Source organism: Lepisma saccharinum, chromosome 12 (assembly GCF_977018435.1).
Source record: "Lepisma saccharinum chromosome 12, izLepSacc3.1, whole genome shotgun sequence".
NCBI lineage: Eukaryota > Metazoa > Arthropoda > Insecta > Zygentoma > Lepismatidae > Lepisma > Lepisma saccharinum.
In genome coordinates, this window is record NC_139240.1 from 55,399,412 (window position 1) to 55,422,953 (window position 23,542).

General features: G+C 38.5%; 1 protein-coding gene across 1 annotated transcript in view; it reads right to left on the reverse strand.

Annotated features, from left to right (window-relative positions):
• Window positions 1-1,004: 1,004 nt before the first annotated feature.
• Window positions 1,005-23,542, reverse strand: part of LOC145996117 (ras-related protein Rab-18-B-like) — a 33,594-nt gene continuing 11,056 nt past the window's right edge. Inside the window, exons 4-5 of the mRNA XM_083132393.1 lie at window positions 12,522-12,647; window positions 1,005-2,781 (exon numbers count right to left, since the gene is read on the reverse strand). Of these exons, the coding sequence (XP_082988519.1) occupies window positions 2,665-2,781; window positions 12,522-12,647 (243 nt within the window). The 3' untranslated portion in view covers window positions 1,005-2,664. The remainder of the gene's footprint in view (window positions 2,782-12,521; window positions 12,648-23,542) is intronic.

Sequence of the window (23,542 nt, forward strand, 5' to 3'; positions counted from 1 at the left end):
CCACTTGATTACAAGGTTATGCCATTACCACACATCAGGAAAGCCTAAACCTAAATTTTGCTGCACAATAAGTATACAAGCTATTTTTTGGCTACTTTTCCCTATCAAAACCAGAGTGCAAATTATACATGCATAAATATGGTATTGTATATAACTAACAGAAATCCATGTGAATCTTTTTGGAAGCAATATTTTGCCATGAATTGATTGTGGTGATGTATTTACAAGAACCTAGTGGACGCTTGTTCATCAGTGGTTTAAGCTAACCAACGATAATCACAAAGATGTTTCTTGATCGCACTGTACTTGACAAGCTTTTGCTATTTCTGCAGCTTCTGTGGTCACCGTGTGCAATAACCTATCAGGATGTGATACATGTATATCACTTGTGTGTGAATCTGGACCATCATGCTCATATTACAAGCTTAACTTTTACACCAATACAGCATGACAATAATTTAAGGACTGATCCCATAGCAGGTCTCTCTTCTGTACATACAAAAAAATTAAATGTTTAACTTGTATGTGATTTTAATATGGGGTGTCCATGCTAAAAGTATCCATGAAAAATGAATTATAATGCGAGCACCGCTTGCTTTACATTCTCAATCTAAAGTTCAGTCGATAGGAAATTTCTCCAAGATTTAATCTGTCACACTTTCAATGCCAATGGTGCAGGCACATCACCAGTATTCACACATCCGCAAAAACAACACACAAACTCCATGAGAATGAGTACTGTCTCAGTCAGCTTTCTGTTGATCTACAAATTGCACCCACAATAAACTTCATTAACCTTCAAAAAAGTTGTTGAGTTACCTTGTAGAATAATAATAGTAATTTAGATGCCGAGACACTTGTATTCATATTTGGATATGTTTAGCCTGGACACCCTGTATTCCATTCTGCTTTGTGTTTGCATGCACCTAAAATCTGTGCGAACACAGTGACAATTAATACCAAGTTCTAAGAGTAACTATCAATAAAATATTTCTCCATAATCCCAAACAATTATACCTCACGTATTGTATATCTCGCACTTTAATCATGTTGTGACGAAGCTTTAAAGCCACATAAGAACCATGTGATGATATGAAGCAGGAAACTTACATAAACAAACATGCTCGTTGACAATTTCTGAACCGATTCTCATAGAACCAAAATAACTTTTCAAGCATTTACAGAATTAATGTTGTGTATTTCCTCCAAGGTATCGAACTGTTTTTCATACATATGAGGTAGGACTAAAGTGTGTGATCTGCAAGTTTTACAAAAAAATTAAACATAAAACTTATAATTCTTACATTATTCCCTTACAGCAGAAAAATACAACATTGGACTGTATTAAATATAATATTCCCACTTTCTTTTAAGCTTTCCAAAATAGCAAATTGAGTATTAGAATTGGTTTACGTGTTTACTGATGCCAATTCCAGCAAATATTTATGCATCAGAAATGATTTCATCTTATACCTATTAGCAACTAAAGTCTTTATATCATTATTACGAGATTATCCTATTCACAACTTGCCCTCTTATTGTCAATACATAGCTGCACATTTCAAACTGAATTTGTATTACTGTACTTATATTCTGGTTGCTAAGCCAAAAAAGCTAAACATTTTGATAGAATTATATAGACCGGAACTCATGCCCCATGCGAACATTTTCACACAAGAATATTCACTTTTGGCACATTTATTTTCTACGTTGTAACCAACCTAATATAAACTTTCACCCTCAGTATGTCAATTAGTATTTAATTCTTGTTTATCCTCCTTATGAGCCCAAATTATGTAGTGAAAGCTAGAGGAGCAAATATGTGCCAAAAGCGAATACCCTTACATATATTTCAATAGATATTCAAGGTTTGTTTATGATTAATCACAATTTATTCAAAATTCACAAAACTCATGGTCTATATCGGGCAGCACCCATCCCAAAAGATATTAATAAATACATGGTAATTATTAGCAATACTTATCGATAAAAACAGTTGCACCCATTCTGTGAAAAATCACCTCACACTTCAAATTACATCTAGATTAAAACCTAATAATAACAACCCTACACGTTGCATATATTATTGTACACGACATTATGTATGTAGGTTTAACCAAAATGCATTGAGAGACTTGCACATTCAGCAAACAGTGATTACTAAAAAATAAGCCTGTTAAGTGGTAGCAATTGGATATATATTTTTTAACAATCTAAATATGGCTTTTAGTCAATACTTGGGATGAGTTAACAGTGAAAAATAGTTTCACTTAAAGCAAAAAATCAGCCATGTTGAAAAAAAAAATTGACAAATTTCGTTACAAATGTTACACTATGTACATTAAAGCTGCCAACATGGTAAATCTGCTAGAAATGTGAACAACGAAAAAACCTTGAAAACATTATATGTGGAAAAGAATAAGTTACCTAACTTTTTTTTCCCCTTAGGGGTCCATATCAGAGTAAAATAAATCACAATATATCACATTCATATTTCTACTCCCGTGACAAATTCTTATAACACAAGGCCTCAGGTTTCACTTGCTGCACGTGACGTAACAATATTCACATGCGACAAGCTATCAGATCATTTCCCGCTGAAAGGATTTCCGTTGACGTCATTGTAATCTGGATCCTCTGTGTCCATTGACTGCAGACAATTCACTACACTACACTGCAATTCCATCCGCTACAACTTCCCTGAGGAGGCAGCGGCTCGTCGGTAAGAGGTATACCGCCGTGACGATTCTGTGTTTCCCACAAGCCCGGTGTTTGGATTATCTGAAACAGAGTGTGCTGTTTAAGTGATACTGACAACAGTTTTTGTTCATGATTCCCTCATATTAAGAATGGAAAGAGAAAACTGTTGTTGGGTTAGTGCAGGGCTATAGTTGAGGGCATACGGCAGTATACTCTGGTTGACCTTACTGATTAGTGTGTACCTTCTACTCGTGTTTCGTTAGTTATTTATGTAAGTAACACATGTAACAAGAAAGTTGAAATGTTTCCGAAATTGTGTTGCCGTTGCATTAAATAAATTGTAACAGTATTTATGGGAAGACTAGGTGCTCGTTAATAAAACAGAAGAACAGTGCTGTTATCAAACAACTACTCTGTTAAAATGTATGCTATTGTCTTACCTTGATCACGAAAAAACAGTCCTATAGTTTAAAAATTGAGTTGGAATTTATTTTTAATGTTCACTTTATGCACAGATAGACGTACAGTATAAAGTGGGATCCGAACCACCATGTTGCTCCATTGGGTTTCGAACCCGATTGATTCTGCCATTTTTGGCTAATAGTGAAGATGAGGATGAATGGTTATAAAGTGAAATTCATGAAAGAACAATCACACACACAAGGACACAACAAACACCCACGATTATACTGGCTAAGTAGATGCCAGAGACTTCTTAAGTCTGCAAAATGCAATCCAGGGTGTACTACATGGAAGAGAAGTTGAAATTTGGGTGTCGAGAGAGGGCACCCTTGATTACAAGGCGACGTTGTTGCCACTACATCATGACAACGATCAAATTTAATTTAAGAAACAAAGAACAATCACATTACTACAGACACAAAACCACCTGAAGAAACTTACTCAGGTTGCTTCCAGAAACATTGGCCACTGTATAAACTGGCCACAGACATTAGGTGGAATACTGAACACATTTCTTCCAGTGCTAGTCCTAGAACTTTTATGACAAAGAGTATATGTTGTGCAACATTCTGATTTGTAATTTACTTATGCAACAGCAATGCTTTTAACCACGGAAGTATTATTATATTTATTACCTCAATAGGGTTACAATTGAATCAGCAGTTTGAAGAAGGGAACAAATCCAAAATTCTGATTGTTGGGAAATTAAAGAAAACTGCCTATTGTCGTTACTGTTCATTATGGCTGAATCAAAATCGTATAAGAAATCCTTTACATATACCTACTATCCTAGTGCATAGTATTTTTGGTATTGGACTTTAATAAAAAGGAATATGAGGATTATAAAAGTAAGGATTCGTTCCCTTCTTCAAACTGATGAGATGCACATTAGGTATTATGCATATAAATGCTGGATTGAAAAAAAACCAAATATTTATTTGTCACAAAATATCATAGAAATGTTAAGTAGCATACATTATGTTGTGATTTCAACATTGAGGAATCTTGAACTATTGAATACAGTGTCCAAACGTACACAGCAAACTATTGGTCCCCTTCACTCAGACCATCATCCTCCATTGTCGCAGTCGTTGGCCTTGTCAACACCTCTTCATAAAATGGTTTGAATTCATCGGGAATGTACGTGACTATCTTGGCTACATCCTGTATCTTCTTGTGATTAATGGGGATGTGTCCATCATACGCTAGATCAGTTGGAATCTGGGCTACTGCTGAGTTTGGCTTTTGCAGCAGGAAAGTATGTTTCACTAGGCTATCGATATACTCAGATCTGGTCAAATAACCTCTCGGTAAGGAGTATTCCACTTGCCTGTATTTAGATATCATAAATGATGTGGTCTTGTCAAGGGACTTTGCTGTTTTTTTGTAGAACTGCGACCACCAGTTCTTAAAGTCAATGACACTTTCGGCAGATATCTGAGTAACGTTAAAACCTGACTTCTTCGATGTTTTAATCAACTCAATGTACTGTTCTGGTGCATAAATTCTGTCCATTTTTCTGATTTTTCTCTTGGCAGTCCCGAAGTTAGGGTCACATTGCAAGAATGAATGACCCCGCACAGGGAAGTACTGATAGATCTTACGAAATCGTCCTGTGGCAACCAATGCCAGGAAAAACCGTACTAATGTATTATTACGGTTTTGGCCTCCGCAGGCATCACTGCAAACGTGACGTTCTTTGACTACAGGGCTCATATTTTGTATTTTTAACCATAACATACTACAAACTTCATCGGGACCGTGTTTAGCTTCACCTTTAGGGTACACATAGAATTCGGCAGCATTAGTTTTCAGGTCATGAATGCAAAACACGTGTAACCAAAGTTTCCGGAGGTAAAACATTTCTTTTACCGGTATTTTCGGTAATGGAAGATTTTGCATAAAGTCAAAAACAATTACTCCAACCTCAGGGTCATTAGCACATAGATTCTTGACTTCTTGCTGTTTCTTATAAAACTTGTTGGCTCTCCGAAGATGAACAATCTTTTCGGCGACAGCAGCACGTTTTGCATTATCATTGAGATGCGGACTTTTAATTTTTGTAGTTAGCTCTTTGCAAGTGCTACACACATCTATTTGGGGACGTTCAAATCTGTAAGCATGATTTTCGTTATAATATTTTCTGTAAAAATTGCATTTTACTAGCTTGGCCAGAGTTGGGTGTTTTTTACAGAAGAGCTCATACAAGGTTGTAATATTTAGGTCAGCACTCAAATATGTTATTGTTCTGTTACTGTAGTGTGTTTCTTGTAAAGGTAATTCTTTAATATGTTCATCTATCATTGCACGAACATCATCAGGGATGGCATTTCCTCGGTGACCATGCTTCCCTCTATTATCAACGGCAAATATACCTGACGTAATCAATGAAGTTAACCTAAACAGTGCTTTATTTGTGTTACCGTACAAAATTGAAAATGCCTTTTTACACACAGGTACACGTTCAGTGCCTTTCATTACGTGGTAAACAAAAATGCTATAACGTTTAAGTGGAACTGCACTTTTCGAACGCCTACGTGCTGGTGATTTACGGTCAATGAGTCCCATTAAAAATGTGTCTTGCTCATTTTTCGTTTCAAACCCTCCCTCGCAAAGTATTCAAACAGTGTTCCATGTCATTTACACTGAATGTCTTACTACATTTCTTCTTACAAGAGCGATCCCCATCTCTATTTGACTTTGCAGGCACTGTCTTTCCAGTTCTAATACTTACATACTCTTCAACTCGAAGTCTTTTGTTTTTCTGCACTACATAACTATACGTTTCTGGGCGCCGACACCTTTCCTCTTCTTTTTAGGCGTAAGAACAACATCGCTGTCCGATGAACTAGCAGATATTCCAATAAGTTGCAAACACTTCATAATCGTTTAGACCATCACAGATTGTAACTCAAGATACTAATTGCAGGTTAACCTCGGTAAACACAACAGAAATGTACAATAATATACACAAGGTTCAACAAGGTCTTGCATACCATTGCAACTTGTAACAGCTGTTAGCAAGTGCGATCTCAGCGCCACTAGTGGGAAACGGATGAATCAGTTTGAAGAAGGGGACAAAACCTGGATTCATTCCCTTCTTCAAACGTACGAATATTTTCAAGGGCAATTAGACCATCAAGCGTGTGGTTTACGGTCCCTTTTCCTAACGTCCTAGATGCGGGTATATGTTAAGACACGTTTGGAGCAAAAAAACGAATTTCGATTTTTTGGTGCTTGTTCCCTTCTTCAAACTCCTGATTCAATTAAGCCTTACAACTTTTCATTTAGAACAATATTAATACACATAATGGCTTGATGCTCTATGGCGTATACATACATATGCCATTCTCAGTGTGCTGTTTCAGTGCAAAATGTGTATATATTCGATTTGAGTTTGCTTCGACTAGATTTATGGGTGGCATATATATTCACCTAGACATTGAGAACATAAAATCACATTAGGTGAGATTATGCTAGCTTTAGTACAAACAAAAACAACAGTAGAAGAGGAAAGAGAACAAAGAAGAAGAAGAAGAACACATCAGGGGACATGGACACCAGGGAATCCAGACATTCCAGGGAACCCGGACGAAGCTGACATGAAGATAGTCATCCTACCATACATCGGAAATCTCTCAGGAATTATAAGCCAAATTCTCAGGAGAAACAACATATAAAACCATTAACAAACCCTGCCGAAGATCAGAAGCCTACTACGCAACCCCAAGGACGATTTAGGACTTAAAACACCTGGATTTTACCGTATTATCTGCAAATGCGGTAAAGCATGCATTGGGCAGATGGGCAGGACAATAGAACAGCGCTGCAAAGAACACCAAAGCTACATCAAGAATTTCCATCCAGAAAAGTCGGGACTAGCGAAACATTCAATCAATGGGGCCACAGACCAGAATTCAGCAACAGAAATTATAGCCAAATCTTCAAACTACTGGGAACCCATCTTGGCTATACTGGATCCGCGCTTAGAAGGAACTGTACCGTAAACAAATGCACGTGTATGAATACAGTGTTGCCAACCAATAACTACAGAATATAGCGAAAAGCGAATTCTTACAGTGTGTAGGGTTCTACATTATATTGTAGAAATGCTTTTTATGATTTAGAAGGAACTGTACTGTAAACAAATGAACGTGTATGAATACAGTGTTGCCAACCAATAACTGCAGCATATAGCGAAAAGCGAATTCTCACAGTGTGTAGGGTTCTACATTATATTGTAGAAATGCTTTTTATGGATAATCTCCATAATCACAATGTGGACATGTCATACCCTATTTGTTGCTAGTTTTCATAGAATAAAGAATACAAATTTTCCTCCTCACTTCCCTTACAATAAAAGCCATTTTTTGAATGGCCAGTTCCTTCCGAGTGTTATCTTTGTATATCCGTAGGTTTATGAAATATATATATGTAGTATAAACATATTCACATAACTAGAGTAGTTTTGCATACATTTTTAGAGTTTTCCAAATTTCACGTAAATTGGACAAAAATTGTAAGAGAATTTGAAAAAAAATCCAATATCGTGGATCTGCGATTTTCTCTTTTTATGCTATCAAAAAATGAAATAGACCCTGTCTTGCAATGGACGTAGAGAATAGGTGTGCAGAATTTCGACTAATTTACTCAAAAATCGTAAGAGGTATGACGAATCGAAAATTACCAACGAAATGGATGTTCAGCCACAATATTTCTTCCATTTTTCAAAATTTTGAAAATCTAGCATCATATTTGCAAACAGCGACGTAGAGAACGTTCGATTGATTGATTGATTTAATTTATTTTACTTCGCGTTTTATGCCTCTTGGCTAATTTGCGAAGATGGGGATGAGTGATGAAATTATGAAAGTGATGAATGGACATTCACAAACAACCAAGCCCGACCGGGATTCGAACCCGGGACCCTTGGCGTCGCAGCGCGATGTGATAACCACTCGGCCACAGGGTTGGGCAGAGAACGTTCGAATAGGAACATCTGCAACAATACCACAAGGATTAACACTGCTGTTAAAGAATATCTGAAAGCCATTATTGTCACCAATGCAGGGCCAAAAAGTTCAAAACAGCTAATTTTAGCAAAAGAATAGGCGGATTGGCAACACTTCTCGTTGAGTCTGCTTGAACAACAGACCCTGCCATGCGCAACAAAATATAGTCCACTTTCTAACTTGTAAAAATAGAACATTCCTTCAACACAATTGTAATTATCGTACTCTTGAATTATCATAACCAATATTTAGTATGTAAATGAACTCCAGGTTGTCATAAATACACAAGACGTGACAATTTTTACTCTGGGTACAACACGCATGCGTAAAGGCTGGGCAGGCGGGAGGGAATTTCAGTTTGTGCGAGATGGATGTTGGCTACGTTAAACACTGCAGCGGGAAACCGTTGAAGAGCGGCGAGAAACAAATTGTATTGAATGTGTTCGCAAAGTTTTGCGAGAAATATCCCACTATGGTTATCCAGGACGTGATGAAATTGACATCTGAGTTTACTGGTGTGTCTGTTAAGAGTGTAAAATCTGCGCGCAGTGAGGTTCTAAATAAGGGCATTTTAACAACACCAGGGAAAAAGCGTCAACGTCAAAAGCCTGTGTTACAAGTTCAGTGCGATGAGTTTGCGAGAAGTGCCATCCGTCGTAAGGTTCATCACTTTTTTGAGAGGAACGAAGCGCCAACAATAAATAAAGTGTTGGTGAGTGTGAATAGTGATCCGGATCTGCCGAACCTTAAGAAAACAAGTTTCCACAAACTTCTGAAAGAAATCGGCTTCGAGTTTGTGCAACGCAACAGAAAAAATATTATTGTTGACCGAGAAGACATATTGTTGTGGCGTCGGAACTACCTGAGGAAAATATGCGAATACAGGGGGGAGGGGCGAAAGTTGTATTTCCTTGATGAAACGTGGGTGAATGAAGGTCATACTGTTTCTAAGGTGTGGGTAGATTCTGCCGTAAAATCTAAAAAACAGGCTTTCCTCTCAGGATTAACCACAGGACTAAGAAACCCGACCGGCAAAGGCAGATGCCTTATTGTATTGCATATTGGAAGTGAAGATGGATTTTTAGAGGGTGGGGAATTCATTATGGAATCTAAAAAAACTGTAGATTACCATGAAGAAATGACAGGTGACGTTTTTAAAAACTGGTTAAAGAAAATTTTACCTCTCCTTTCACAGAACAGTGTGATCATATTAGATAATGCATCCTATCACTGTGTTAAGTTGGAACGTATTCCTAACAAGCAGTGGCTTAAACATGATATTATTGAATGGATGGATGCAAAAGGTATCGAACGCAGGCCAAACATGGTGAAAGATGAACTCATAAACGAGATAAAAGAGGCGAACATTCACCACGTTTATGATAAGTTTGTTGTGGATTCAATGGCTGAGCAGGAAGGCCACACGGTGTTAAGACTCCCTCCTTATCATTGTGTCCTGAATCCTATAGAGCACGTTTGGAGCCAGGTAAAGGGTCATGTTGCTCGGAACAATAAAACATTCAAATTGAATGACGTCAGAACTTTGCTTCATGATGGTATTAGGCTGGTAACTGCTGAAATGTGGAAATCGTTTATACGCCATGTGGAGAAAGAAGAGGAACGCTTCTGGGAATCAGATTACATGTGCGACACGGTTGTTGACCGACTTGTTATCAATCCAGCTGATAGCAGTAGCGGCGGCACCAGCAGTGAAGGGGAGGAATCTATGGAAGGAATCGACTTTCTATCTGACTCTGCTTAGGCAAGTAAACACTTTTATATCTTCAAATTAAATTCTTAAGAACAGAAGTTCAGCTTATCTTGTGAATAGTTATAGTTTTCCTTTTTATTTAATTTCTCGTAGCTTGTAACATTGCTTTCGCGCCAACTTTCTCTCCCACGTGGTGGAAGCAGCAGAAGCTTTACGATCATCCAATCGCTGAAGCCTGGCGGAGTAATACCTTTGCCCTTGTGTTTACAGTGCAGTCCCTTCTAAGCGCGGAAAAAGTATAGTGATGGTCGACCAGCAGTACGGACGTAACAGACATTGTACCCAATTGGTCTGCCATCTACACCGGCAACCCCCCCTCCCCCCATGAATGTATATACACCGGGTTAGCTCTCGAAAGCTTGGAATCTTTTCCACAACTCACCTGGTCGATAGCCCGAGAGAATCTTTTCGTCACAACACAAGGAAAGTTTTCTGTTCTCGTGTGGAGTGGTTTGTGCATAGTAGAAAACCGAAATATGGCTCAAAAACAAAGTTTGAGTGACACAGACATTGAGTTGCACTTGTTTCAAAGGCATCCACATCAGAAAGATTTCTTCTGCATGAACCTGAAGTATTAGGCACATCCAGAAAGTAAGTTTCCCAATCGCCCACAGGTGGCAGACCATGCATATTGAAACCGGTTTTGTGTATGCGTGAGAGGCACATGTGAATGTCTTAGAAGACGCCTATCGAAAGTCCTCAGTAGCGTCGCGGCAGTGATGAAACATGGCGGCTCTTATTCCATCTCCCGCCGAGTACGAGGTTTGTTCGATGATCAAGTTCTTGAATGCATAAAACATACAGCCGATCGTAATTCATCGTCGGCCGTGCCAGGTGTATGGGCCAGACATCATGAGCAAGCAGATGATGAGTCGTTGGTGCAGGACATTTACTGATGACCGGCAAAATGTGCATGACGACGAGCGCAGTGGGCGGCCATCGGCCATTATGGACGAGCTTGTGGAGCAGGTGCAGCAGCGCATATTGGAGGATCGTCGCATCATGATCATGGAACTCAGCAGCCATTTCCCGTAGATTTCTCGGTCTTTGTTGCACGACATTGTTACCAAACGCCTCTTGTTCCGGAAATTGTGTGCCTGGTGGGTGCCGAAACAACACAAAGGAAAATGCATGGGCACGGTGCTGACATATCTGCAGCGTTACCATGATGATGACGATTTTCTCAACCAGATCATCACAGGGGATGAAACGTGAGTTGCATACAGCACCCCAGAAAGCAAGCAGCAGTCCATGCATTGGTGTCACAGTGGATCTCCATGCAGGACGAAGTTCAAACAGACTATGTTTTGCGGTAATGACCGACTTGTGATTCGTTGAGACTCTGGTAATTTAAGAGAATTGTTTTACCTTAGGCATAGTTCTACCAGATGAATAACATGGTACATCGATTTAGATTTTAGAATATTTATAATACTAAATAATACATAATGGTATGTAGAACCATAATTACAACTGTTTAATACATCGTAGATAGTAGGAGACGCGCACGTAATATATTGCACGGCCGAGCTCACCTGGGCAAGTCAGTCAGTCTATTCGCTCGCGTGCATGCGCCGCAGACGGCCTGCAGCAGAATGCTTTCATTCCCGAACACTGTGTCAGCGTGAAAAGTGATGTGCATGGTGTTCTGGGACAGACAAGGCATTCTGCTCATCGAGTTTCTGCCCAGAGGTGAGACTGTGAACGCTAACCATTACTGTGATACACTGGGGACATTGCGACGAGCCATTCAGAATAAGCGACGCAGTAAGCTCAGTGCCGGAGTGATCTTGCTGTATGACAATGCGAAGCCGCATATGGCTAGCTGCACTGCAGCCCTTCTGGACAGGTTCAGTTGGGAGGTGTTCTATCATCCATCGTACAGCCCGGATCTCGCTCCCAGTGATTACCACCTGTTCTTGCACCTGAAAATGTTCCTGTCTGGTCAACATTTTCACAGCGACGAAGAGGTTCAGATGGCTGTCACACAGTGGTTCGGCGCCAAGGCGGCAGACTTCTACAGCACAGGGATACAGAAGTTGGTTCCACGCTATGACAAGTGCCTGAATTCCGGCAGGACTTATGTTGACAAGTAACTGGACAAGTGCTGTATCTGTGGCAATAAATCATTGAATGAAATAATGTTTCGTTTTCGTGCACGACTCCAGGGAAACTTACTTTCTGGATGCGCCTATTACATACATGATGACATGCTAAATATTATTGAATTTTTGTATCATTGTGTAATTGCATTTGTGTATTAATGTATTATTTACATTTGTCGTCGAATATGAAAGCAATTCGACAAAAAAAAAATATGTACTGCATAAAAGAAGAAGGCAGGTAAATATTGTCATTTTTATTTCAGTTAATTTTGTTCAACTGAATTCTTCTAAAAAACCTACATTTTCCAGTTCTGACTTGTTAAAAAATTCCACACGTAAGGGGTTAATACATAACATACAGAATAACTTTCATCATGGAAAAGTGGGGAGTGGGGAGGAGGAACTGAAATTGACATGCAGGACAGAACAGTTCTTTCCCTTCTATTCAAATGACAGAAACTCAAGACATACCTTTTGTACAAGTTCTTCAAAAGCACATTGAACCCCATCTCTCGTCTTGGCACTCGCCTCAATGAAGAGTGCTGCATGTCTCCTTGCAAACTTCTTTCCCTCTTCTCCGGTAACTTCTCTCTGATCCTGAAAAAATAAGAGACAAGTTTATTTTCAATCATCGTTGCTAATGCAAAATTTAATATTTTCAAATATTAACTTTTCTATTCATCCATGTACAGGGTGGACCAAAAATCATGATCAATGGGATATTCATACAGTATATTATTATCGTGAAAGGAAATGCCATAATCAATGCAGAAACGGTATTGAAATAGGACAAGAATACCAGTAAGTGATGTCTTCATACACTTCACCAGTTTGTCCCCTTTCATGCACTGAAACGATAATGATGAGATGTTCCTCAATAGTAAATCTGATTGTATCAGTCATTGTTTATAACACCTTGTCACTTCTGAAACACAAGGTGGGAAAGCAAACACGTGACCCGAACCCTGTGCCAGAGTTCTTAACACAGCATGCTATAATGCCAGGTGCTCAGGGTTTGAATTCTGGCCTAGGCACGTGTGTTCTTTGTCAGTGTTCCTTCATCAATTTCATCATGCATTTTCATCTTCGCAATTAGTAAAAAATTGGCAGAAAAGTGAAGTAAAATAAACCAAATCAATCAACCAAACACATGATTAATGCACACTGCCACAACATGGCTTTTAAGTAGCATTCGGATGGGTCTGAGTCGAAAATCCACTCCTAACCACAGTATTGGGATTCACTGACCTCTATTGGAAAACAGATGAACTATTACCACACAACGTATGTGAGGAAGATAAACCTTGTTCTTAACCTAGGATAACTTGATGTCAATTTCACTTGCAAAAAAAATGATCCCTGTAATTAATGGTTAAGTGGAAGAGAAGGCATTAATGCCTTAGCTTCGCCATATAAACAAAGTCCTAAATAAATAAATAAATAAATAATAATAAGTTCTTTAAATTCACACACAGTAAAACCTCGTTAAGCCGGACTTCGCTTAATCTGGACAGGCAAAAGGATAAAGAAAAAGAATGCTTTCGGAAGAAGCTGCATTGACACAGGAATACCCTCGTACTGCATTGTATGTACAGTATTGGGTCATTCCATGTCAAATCAACCAATTTTTAAAAAATTGGTTGCATGACCATTTTAGAAAAATTTCATTTTTAGTATATATGTTTGTACATGTTTATAGATATCAAAACCAATGTTCAAAAAAGTTTATTGTCTTTAGTTCTCCTGGGGCAGCCATTTTTACAACATGGCGAATTGCTTTTTTTTGCTCATGTAGCACTTCTCAGAAACCTTAATATCTCAAAAACCATTAGAGCTAGAGACCTGAAACAAAATTCATTTTGTAGCTAATGAAGTATACTTCCTATGATATTCAAGTATGTTTTGCTTAAAATTGCATCGTAAGTACGAAAATTATGGTGGAAAATGGGGTAACAATAGTTAAAAAATTGGATTTTTAAGACCGATTTTTTTAATGAAGGGGTTTAGTCTAAGGCTTGATTTTTTTTCATGTGTAGACAGACCTACCTGCAGGGTGTCTGTAAATAAAATATCAGTGTTTAGAAATGCACCTTTTTTTACAGCATGGGCTCAAACATGGCCGTTCATTGAATTTTGACAGTTTTCGGGGTTAAATATCTCAGATGGGTCCCCTTAAAAAATTCTGAAATTTGGCACATAGGAAGCCCTTCATGAACCTAACTCACAGTAAAAATCTCAACTTTTAGATTCAACTCGTTTTGGTCAGTATGAGGTAACGTATGTCACCTAATTTCTGACGTTGCAAGGTAAGGTTAAACTACATCCCCATACTTAGAATAATGAAGTATTTTCTTTTTCTTTTATAATTTGGGTTAAATAAAGTCTCAGAAAATATAGTAACACAAGGCTTTAATACTTGACTTACCAGAAATTGAAATTACAAGGTATGACAATTGAAAATCTGCAAAATTTCATTGCAAAAGGTTTGATTTATTAGGTACCCACGACCAGTTGGTGTTGTCAGCTCCAAAACTGAGCTTCCCCCATATTTTTATCAATGTAGCAGTACATGCAGCTTAAGATGGGCAGTGGCATGCCCAGGAATTTCGAAAGGGAGGGGAGGGGGGTTACATATACTCTTTTAGTATACAGCCCTGTTTTTGCCACATTATAATGCCTTTGACGTAATTGTTTATGGAATACTAGGCTAAAGGTATTGGGTTATGACCCCCACAAACCCCTCCTTGGGCACTCCACTGAAAGTAGGCTATTTATTTTGGAGTGTCAAAGCTGGTAGAATATATTATCTTTTGTTTCCTTTATTTTCCACTTTTTTTTTCTTCCAAGAAAAGACATTCGTTGAAATAGATGTGAGTCATGCACAGCAGAAGATTCTGAGACATGTTTTGATAGGATGTGAGGCAAGCCTGGAATTGATCTGTGCATGTACCAGGTGGTTATAATTAAAGTGACGGTGTTCAGAGTGGTACAGCACGGGCTGTAATGAGAGTAGCAGTCTGAAACTTCGTAGATATGATAATGAAGCAATGCGCTCGCGAATTATGCAAAAAAAAAAAATAGTTCCAATTCTCGCCACCAGGGTAAAAAATGGCACTGTAAGCAGTCAAAACGTGGAATTTTCCGTAACTCTGACGTCAAAGTCGTTGACATTGCCTAACCATTGTGTGAGCTCCCTGGTTGTTGTTGGTGACGCTTGTTGCCTTTTTTTTCCTTTAGTGATGTGAATGTTCACCGAACATTAAAAGTTTGATTTTTCCCGTGTAAAAAGCAATGGCTATTGCGAAGAAAGACCGTGCACTGCTAGTGAAGTTGTTTTACCAGAATGGGAGCAATAGTAACGCTGCACTGCGGAAATATCGCCAACAGAAAGGGCTGAGAAGAGGGCCCATGTCAATTAATGGGCTGAAGAAGATGATGAAGAAATTCGAGGAAACAGGTGAATTGGGTGTTGCACCAGGGAGAGGAAGGCGGCCCATCCCCGTGGAAGTTGTGGACGAAGTTGCTGTAGCTGTAGCTGACTGTGCAGCACATGCCTCAACTTCTGCAACCAGTGCTAGAGCTGTGGAACGTGAATTGTCACTCCCCTGGTCAACAGTTCGCAAGGTATTGCGGTGCATTTTACACTGGTATCCCTACAAGATTCAAATTGTGCACCAATTGAAACCCCAAGATATTCCACAACGGCGTGAGTTTGCCCATCGGTTTTTGGTACGCATGGAAGTGGATGACATGTGGCCGGGGAATATTCTGTGGACTGACGAGGCGCATTTTACTCTGGACGGTACAGTGAATACTCAGAACTGTCGCATATGGGGTTCCACTCGTCCACATGTTGTGCAGGAACAACCATTACGTGACTGCTTGGTGTGGGTTCACTAGCTCCTTCATTCTTGGTCCGTTTTTCTTTGAGGAGATGACACCTCGAGGGCCTGTTAGGTGTACAGTGACATCTGCACGTTATAGGGACCTCCTTGTGCAACACGTGATTCCAGCTTTGCAAGAACGGAACTGTGAACACACCACCATTTTCATGCAAGATGGGGCAACACCACATGTCGCTCGCCACGTGAAAGATTTGCTGCGAGAAACCTTGACTAATGACTGCATCATCTCTAGGCAGTTTCCAGATGATTGGCCTTCCAGATCCCCCGACCTTAATCCATGTGACTTCTGGCTGTGGGGATATTTAAAAGATCGTGTCTATCAGGGACATGTCCGGTCTCTGCCTGATCTGAAAGCTAGCATACAACGACATAGTCGCTCAGATTTCACCAGACATGCTGCGAGCAACTGTCGATCATGCCGTGTTACGAATGCAGCATGTTGCTGAATTGGGAGGCCATATTGAACAGTTCTTGTAACCATAGTTCCTAATAAACATGCCAGAATCATTGTTCTCGTGTGTTTGATCTTTCCTGCCTATTTCCTGTAACTATACCACGTTTTGACTGCTTACAGCGCCATTTTTTACCCTGGTGGCGAGAATTGGAACTATTTTTCTTTTTTTTTTTTTGCATAATTCGCGAGCGCATTGCTTCATTAGCATATCTACGAAGTTTCAGACTGCTACTCTCATTACAGCCCGTGCTGTACCACTCTGAACACCGTCACTTTAATTATAACCACCTTGTACAATCCAGTGGTGTAGCATGGGCATTTCGGGTGGGAACGCCAAGTCCGAAGGAAAGCTCGGGCCTTTTTTGGTTAATAATTTACTTATGGAATTAGTCGTTAGTCGCCACAGGTGTTGTTTATTTGCCTGAAGTCAGCTGGGTTTGCAATAAAGCATCATCATCCATGCAGTTTAGCTAGAAAATTAGATGTCTCACTAGGCAACAAATGTTTTGAACTCTGGTGTTTTATACCTTTCGGCATGACACAAATCATTATAAAACCTACCTGAATCACAAGCCTCCGACAACAGTAGACGTCATTGTTGTGAATGATCCAACTAATGATTGATTTGGTTTATTTTAGTTCGCTTTTCTACCACTTTTGGTTAATCGCGAATATGAATATGAGTGATGATATTGATGAAGGGACACTCACAAAGAACACCCGTGCTCACCCCGGGATTCGAATCAGGGGCCTCTGTCGTCTTGGCGCGCTGTGCAAAACACTCTGACACGGAGGTGGGCGGATGATCCAACTATCGTACACTCTACTAACGTAACAGTGCCGATTAGTAATTCAGACCACTGTTTATTACGTCTTGAGAATGTTGATAAACATTTTAAAATAATTTTGTCCAGAGACAATTCGATGTTAAGAGTTTTCAAATGAAACATTTGAAAATAAACAAATAAACATTTCCATTGACACAATATTAAGCAGTTACATAATAACGAAAAAATAATAACCCGCAAAATTATTATTTTTTTTAATTAAGTGGTAGAGCAGCCACAGGCTGAACTTCTACCACGAGGACTTCAGCAACTTATTTGACAAAAACTGTGTTGATCTTTTAGTTTTTAATGCACATCGCTGTTCGTGCGATAAATTATACAATGCAGTGGCCATTAAGAAGTGCTATTTCAGTTTGGTAAAGTTACGTCAGTTATATTGCGTATTGTAGCAACACATAGCACGAGTGGCATGAGCGCGAAGAACCGGGTAGGAATTCTACCGCTGTCGTCTGCTTCAGAAGGCAGAAAGGGTCACGTGAACCAATCACGTAGCCCTCTGCTCCATACGCTGGCGTAAGAGAGAGCATTTGGGTGCGTGCTGTAGAGATCCAAGCTTTCCCTTCAGACAGACAGCAAGGAATATAGGGTTCTGTACGCCGAACCTGCTCGGCGTCCGGCAGGAAAGGCATTGAAAAAAAATGCTAGAACGAGTGTTGTTAGTGGAGCGTTGCAAGCGGATCGCGAGAAATAGCTATTATAATGCCATGAAGGTCAGACATATATGAAATTAGTCAAGATTTACTTTATATTTACAGCATTTACGCATTTTTTAAATATTAAATCTGGGAACGCCGGGCGTACGGGCGTACTATAACGCTACGCCACTGGTACAATCTCTGCTGTCATTCTTCCTTTGCCTAATGTGCCGAGAGTAGTGACTTGTGAATGTTCGTCATCTGTGACAGGAAATGGAGTGTTCTGTAATATTTTTAACTGGAGAGGACTGTCAAAAATACCCTTTCGGTAAGGTTCCCAAAGACCTAACTAATCTTAACAAAGTCAGTGAAAATGATAACACTTCTTAGGTCAAGACTACATGTGTATGGCTTAGAGACTATATGCAAATACCATTAAATATAGCTTTTTATATGTTAAAGTATGTTGTGATCTTCAGAAGTACCACTTAAAGAAAAGGTTAAGTAAGGTAAGGTAAAAAAGTGTCAAGAAAGCCTTATACCAGTTAAATCAATATGCCTGATATGTTGGAGTAAAAGTTTCATATGTGGAGAAAGTGACTCACTTAAATGCCAGAATTGAAATCATGTCTTTGTGCCAAGCCAAGGAAAACTAAAGGAAACGCATGAAGTCTGTTCTGCTTTTTATGCATCTCCTGTTTCAAAACGGAGGAGGCTGATTTCTGGTACTGGTACAATCTCTGCTGTCATTCTTCCTTTGCCTAATGTGCCGAGAGTAGTGACTTGTGAATGTTCGTCATCTGTGACAGGAAATGGAGTGTTCTGTAATATTTTTAACTGGAGAGGACTGTCAAAAATACCCTTTCGGTAAGGTTCCCAAAGACCTAACTAATCTTAACAAAGTCAGTGAAAATGATAACACTTCTTAGGTCAAGACTACATGTGTATGGCTTAGAGACTATATGCAAATACCATTAAATATAGCTTTTTATATGTTAAAGTATGTTGTGATCTTCAGAAGTACCACTTAAAGAAAAGGTTAAGTAAGGTAAGGTAAAAAAGTGTCAAGAAAGCCTTATACCAGTTAAATCAATATGCCTGATATGTTGGAGTAAAAGTTTCATATGTGGAGAAAGTGACTCACTTAAATGCCAGAATTGAAATCATGTCTTTGTGCCAAGCCAAGGAAAACTAAAGGAAACGCATGAAGTCTGTTCTGCTTTTTATGCATCTCCTGTTTCAAAACGGAGGAGGCTGATTTCAGAAAAAACCATAAAGTGATCTTGCTCGAAAAACTATTCACATCCTACAAGGAATGCAAAGGAAACTGGAAAGTTGCTTTTGACTAAGAATTAAAACTAAAGAAAAGGAAAGCAAGTGTGACAATCCTTTGCGTGGCCAATACAATCATATAATTGAAATTATAAGAAAAATGTAATGAGCAAAAAACTAATGTTGAAAAGGTCAGAATCATCAGTTTGATTGCTACCACTTGGTCAAGAAAAAATGTGATGAACTGAAGGTTTCTCATAATTTACTTAGGAACTTAGTGAAAGAACAAAGAATCCTGCCTGATTTAACAAAGAGAATGAATAGGAAACTGGAGCTGACAACACCAACTGGTCGTGGGTACCTAATAAATCAAACCTTTTGCAATGAAATTTTGCAGATTTTCAATTGTCATACCTTGTAATTTCAATTTCTGGTAAGTCAAGTATTAAAACCTTATGTTACTATATTTTCTGAGACTTTATTTAACCCAAAGTTAAAAAGAAAAAGAAAATACTTCATTATTCAAGTATGGGATGTAGTTAACCTTACCTTGCAACGTCAGAAATTAGGTGACATACGTTACCTCATACTGACCAAAACGAGTTGAATCTAAAAGTTGAGAATTTTACTGTTAGTTAGGTTCATAAAGGGCTTCCTATGTGCCAAATTTCAGAATTTTTTAAGGGGACCCATCTGAGATATTTAACCCCGAAAACTGTCAAAATTCAATGAACGGCCATGTTTGAGCCCATGCTGTAAAAAGGGTGCATTTCTAAGCACTGATATTTTATTTACAGACACCCTGCAGGTAGGTCTGTCTACACATGAAAAAAAATCAAGCCTTAGACTAAACCCCTTCATTAAAAAAATCGGTCTTAAAAATCCAATTTTTTAACTATTGTTACCCCAATTTTCATTATAATTTTCGTACTTACGATGCAATTTTAAGCAAAACATACCTGAATATCATAGGAAGTATACTTCATTAGCTACAAAATAAATTTTGTTTCAGGTCTCTAGCTCTAATGGGTTTTGGGATATTAAGGTTTCTGAGAAGTGCTACATGAGCAAAAAAAGCAATTCGCCATGTTGTGAAAATGGCTGCCCCAGGAGAACTAAAGACAATAATTTTTTTTGAACATTGGTTTTGATATCTAGAAACATGTACAAACCTATGTACTAAAAATGAAATTTTTCTAAAAGGTCATGCAACCAACATTGGATGGTTTGGCATGGAATGACCCTATTGCTTTACATTTTACTGTACTGTATAGCGTATTTAGGCCTATGCCCTTTAAATACACCATAATAAACATGTTTTGTTGCTATAGATCGACCACAAGGAAAAAAACCTTGGGACGCAAAGTTCCCGCGCAGCTTTCCCTTCTTCCCTCCACCTCCGGTCATAAGGAAGCATGGTACTGCTACTCGCGGGGGTACGGTGCACAGCAGTCGCGGGTCTGCGCAGGTTGTTATGCTCGTGGTTCCACTATATAAACGGTGTTTTAATGAACTTTCTACTGTTCTTTTAGGTTATTTCAGTTTTTCCGGACTTTCTTTAAACTGGTCAACTTATCCCACCCCATTAGTCCGGATTAACGAGGTTTTACTGTGTTTAAATATGTGTGCAAGAAGATCATTACAATTTAGCTAAACACCAGACTTAAGAGTCCCTATTAACAAATTTTCTAGAATATTCACTTCACGTTAAAAGTAATAAGACAGAAAACTGAACAGAAATTGATGGTGGTGAGCTTTCACATATTATTTACTAAGTACTGACTAATGACAAAAAAATAATTCTTTTTACATAAAAAAATCATTAAAATTATACAATAAACAAAACATAATTAGAATAAAATTTAATAACATATTTATTAATCCCGATATCAACCAAACACAATCTAAAAATTGAAACAAAATTTACCCAAAAGTGGCATATGCCAATAGCCACTTACTGTAGTAGATCTCTACTTGAAAATAGTCCAAAACATGAACTTTTCCTAGAGAATTTAATATGCAATTTCTACTGTAACTACCAACAATACTCAACATACCAAACTGAAGTATAGTTTGTCCACAACAAAATTTAAAATTATTACTCGCCTTTTTTTTTCTTTTTTTGTTCGAAAACCTAATTAGTGCACCACAAAAAATGTTTACTTGTCCAGAAACAGTAAATTTCCCTGACATTTCCAGGATATCCAGACTGGTAGACACTCTGGGCCTTATTCTTTAAAAATCTTTCTGGTGAATGCCTCATAAGAGACCATCTTATTTCCCGTAAAGATCAATATTATCCAGTACTTGAAGTGTTCATATATACGGGCAATTCCACGTGACAGGTGTGATATTCATACAAATTTACATTCATTTTAAAATCACTCTCTCAGCACCTTCAAATATGTAAATCTATCAATTAATTTTCCTTCGTGAAAGGTATCCAATTTCAGAATGTTCCTACCCCCATCTCAATTTTCAGCTACAGAAAATACTTTTTTTGTAATTGTGACGGGTGTGACACTTCTGAGACATGACATGACTTTAGGAACTTTCTCAGTCTTTCAGACAACTCTGTGAAATATATGGGTTTACTGAAACAATTTCATTATATTTTCACAAAGCAAACTTTGCTCGACAATTAGATGCATTTAGCTTGCTACATATATTTTTTACCTGCGACAAACTTTGTGACTGGTGTGACATCATGCACATGTAGGATTATGGAACAATGTAAAGGCTATGAAAATTATCATAAATACGAGGGCTATCCAGAAAGTGACACGTTTCGGCAGAGTGCTGCTAGGGGCAGGACGAGCACCACCATTTTGTGGAGGGACTTCCACCCTGTGCATCCAGCTGTGGACGTGTGAAGTTCGTGTCTCTTCTGCTCTGTTCATAATACGTTGTTAACATGAGTGCTCCGATTGAAAATCCCGCCAGTTGTGAAGTGAGGTCAGTCATACGATTTTTGTTGGCGAAAGACACTAAACGATTGACATTCATCGACAATTGTGTGAAGTTTATGGTAAAGATGTGGTGAGTGAAAGTGGAGTGAGGTGTTGGTGCCTCATGTTTAAAGATGGCCGCACAAATGTTCACGATGAAGACCAAAGTGGGCGACCGAGCATTGTGACAGATGAACTGGTCGCAAAAATCAATGACAAGACGTAGAAATCGCTCGGCCAACCGGGCACAGGTACATTTACAGGCCTTTCATTGGGAGGTTTTCGACCATCCACCATATAGCCCGGATCTCGCACCAAGTGACTACCACTTGTTTCCCCACATGAAGACCTGGCTAGCAACGCAGCGCTTTGATGATGACGCAGACCTTCCGGCTGGTGTCCAGAACTGGTTGAAGTCACAGGCGCCAACTTTTTATGACAATGGACTTTGTAAGCTTGTTCATCGCTATGATAAGTGCCTAAACTTGTACGGTGACTAGCTCGAAAAGTAGTGTAAGAGTGTCGCTTCAAAATGTATATAATAAAAAATGTGAGTTACTTTCTGAATAGCCCTCATAGATTCTTCAAATTGTATGAAAAATGCAGTAGGATACTTCAGAGTTTAAGATATAGAAACAATAAATGAGGCAATTAGAACGACATTAGAATTAATTTAGTTTTCTTATGGTATAATACTGTATCATAATGAAACTCAATTAAATGGAGACACCACACATAAAATCCCATTTCTACTATATAAAGTAATAGGTTTGAAACAATATGTTATTTAAAAGCCATGGAACTAAGGTTTGCATTAATAATTCCAAATTCTACACAGTGTTCCCTTTAATTTCATAAATAAGTGATATTTTCAATTAAATAGAATTAATCTTGTATATCCATTTTCACATGGAATGGTTCATGTGGTGACAGCATCTTAGCGAACCAAGCACCCAGCCAGGAATACAAACACACAGGTTAAAAATATTTTATGAATATTTCAATTTCGCTTAAAATAACAAGTACAGTATATTGATTTGATTTGGGTTTATTTTGCTTCACTTTCTGCCACTTTTGACTAATCGCAAAGATGAGGATGAGTGATATGATGAAATTGATGAAGGGACAGTCACAAAGAACCCCCATGCTCAGGCTGGGATTCGATCCAATGACCCCTGGCGTAATACAGTGTATATTTTTGATGTTCATACGTTTTCTGTATTTTGGTGGAAAATCAAATACACACATAATGCAATTTCGTAAGGATGACTGGGAGCCGACTGATGTGTCTTGAAAAAGTAATTACTTTCAAGTCAATCTTGTATTAATTAATAAATTAGGTATTTCAAGGTCTTATTTCAAATGTGTAGCTTTATCTTAATTTGATTCATGGTTTCAATAGCCTGTTTTCAACGAAAAAAAATTTGACT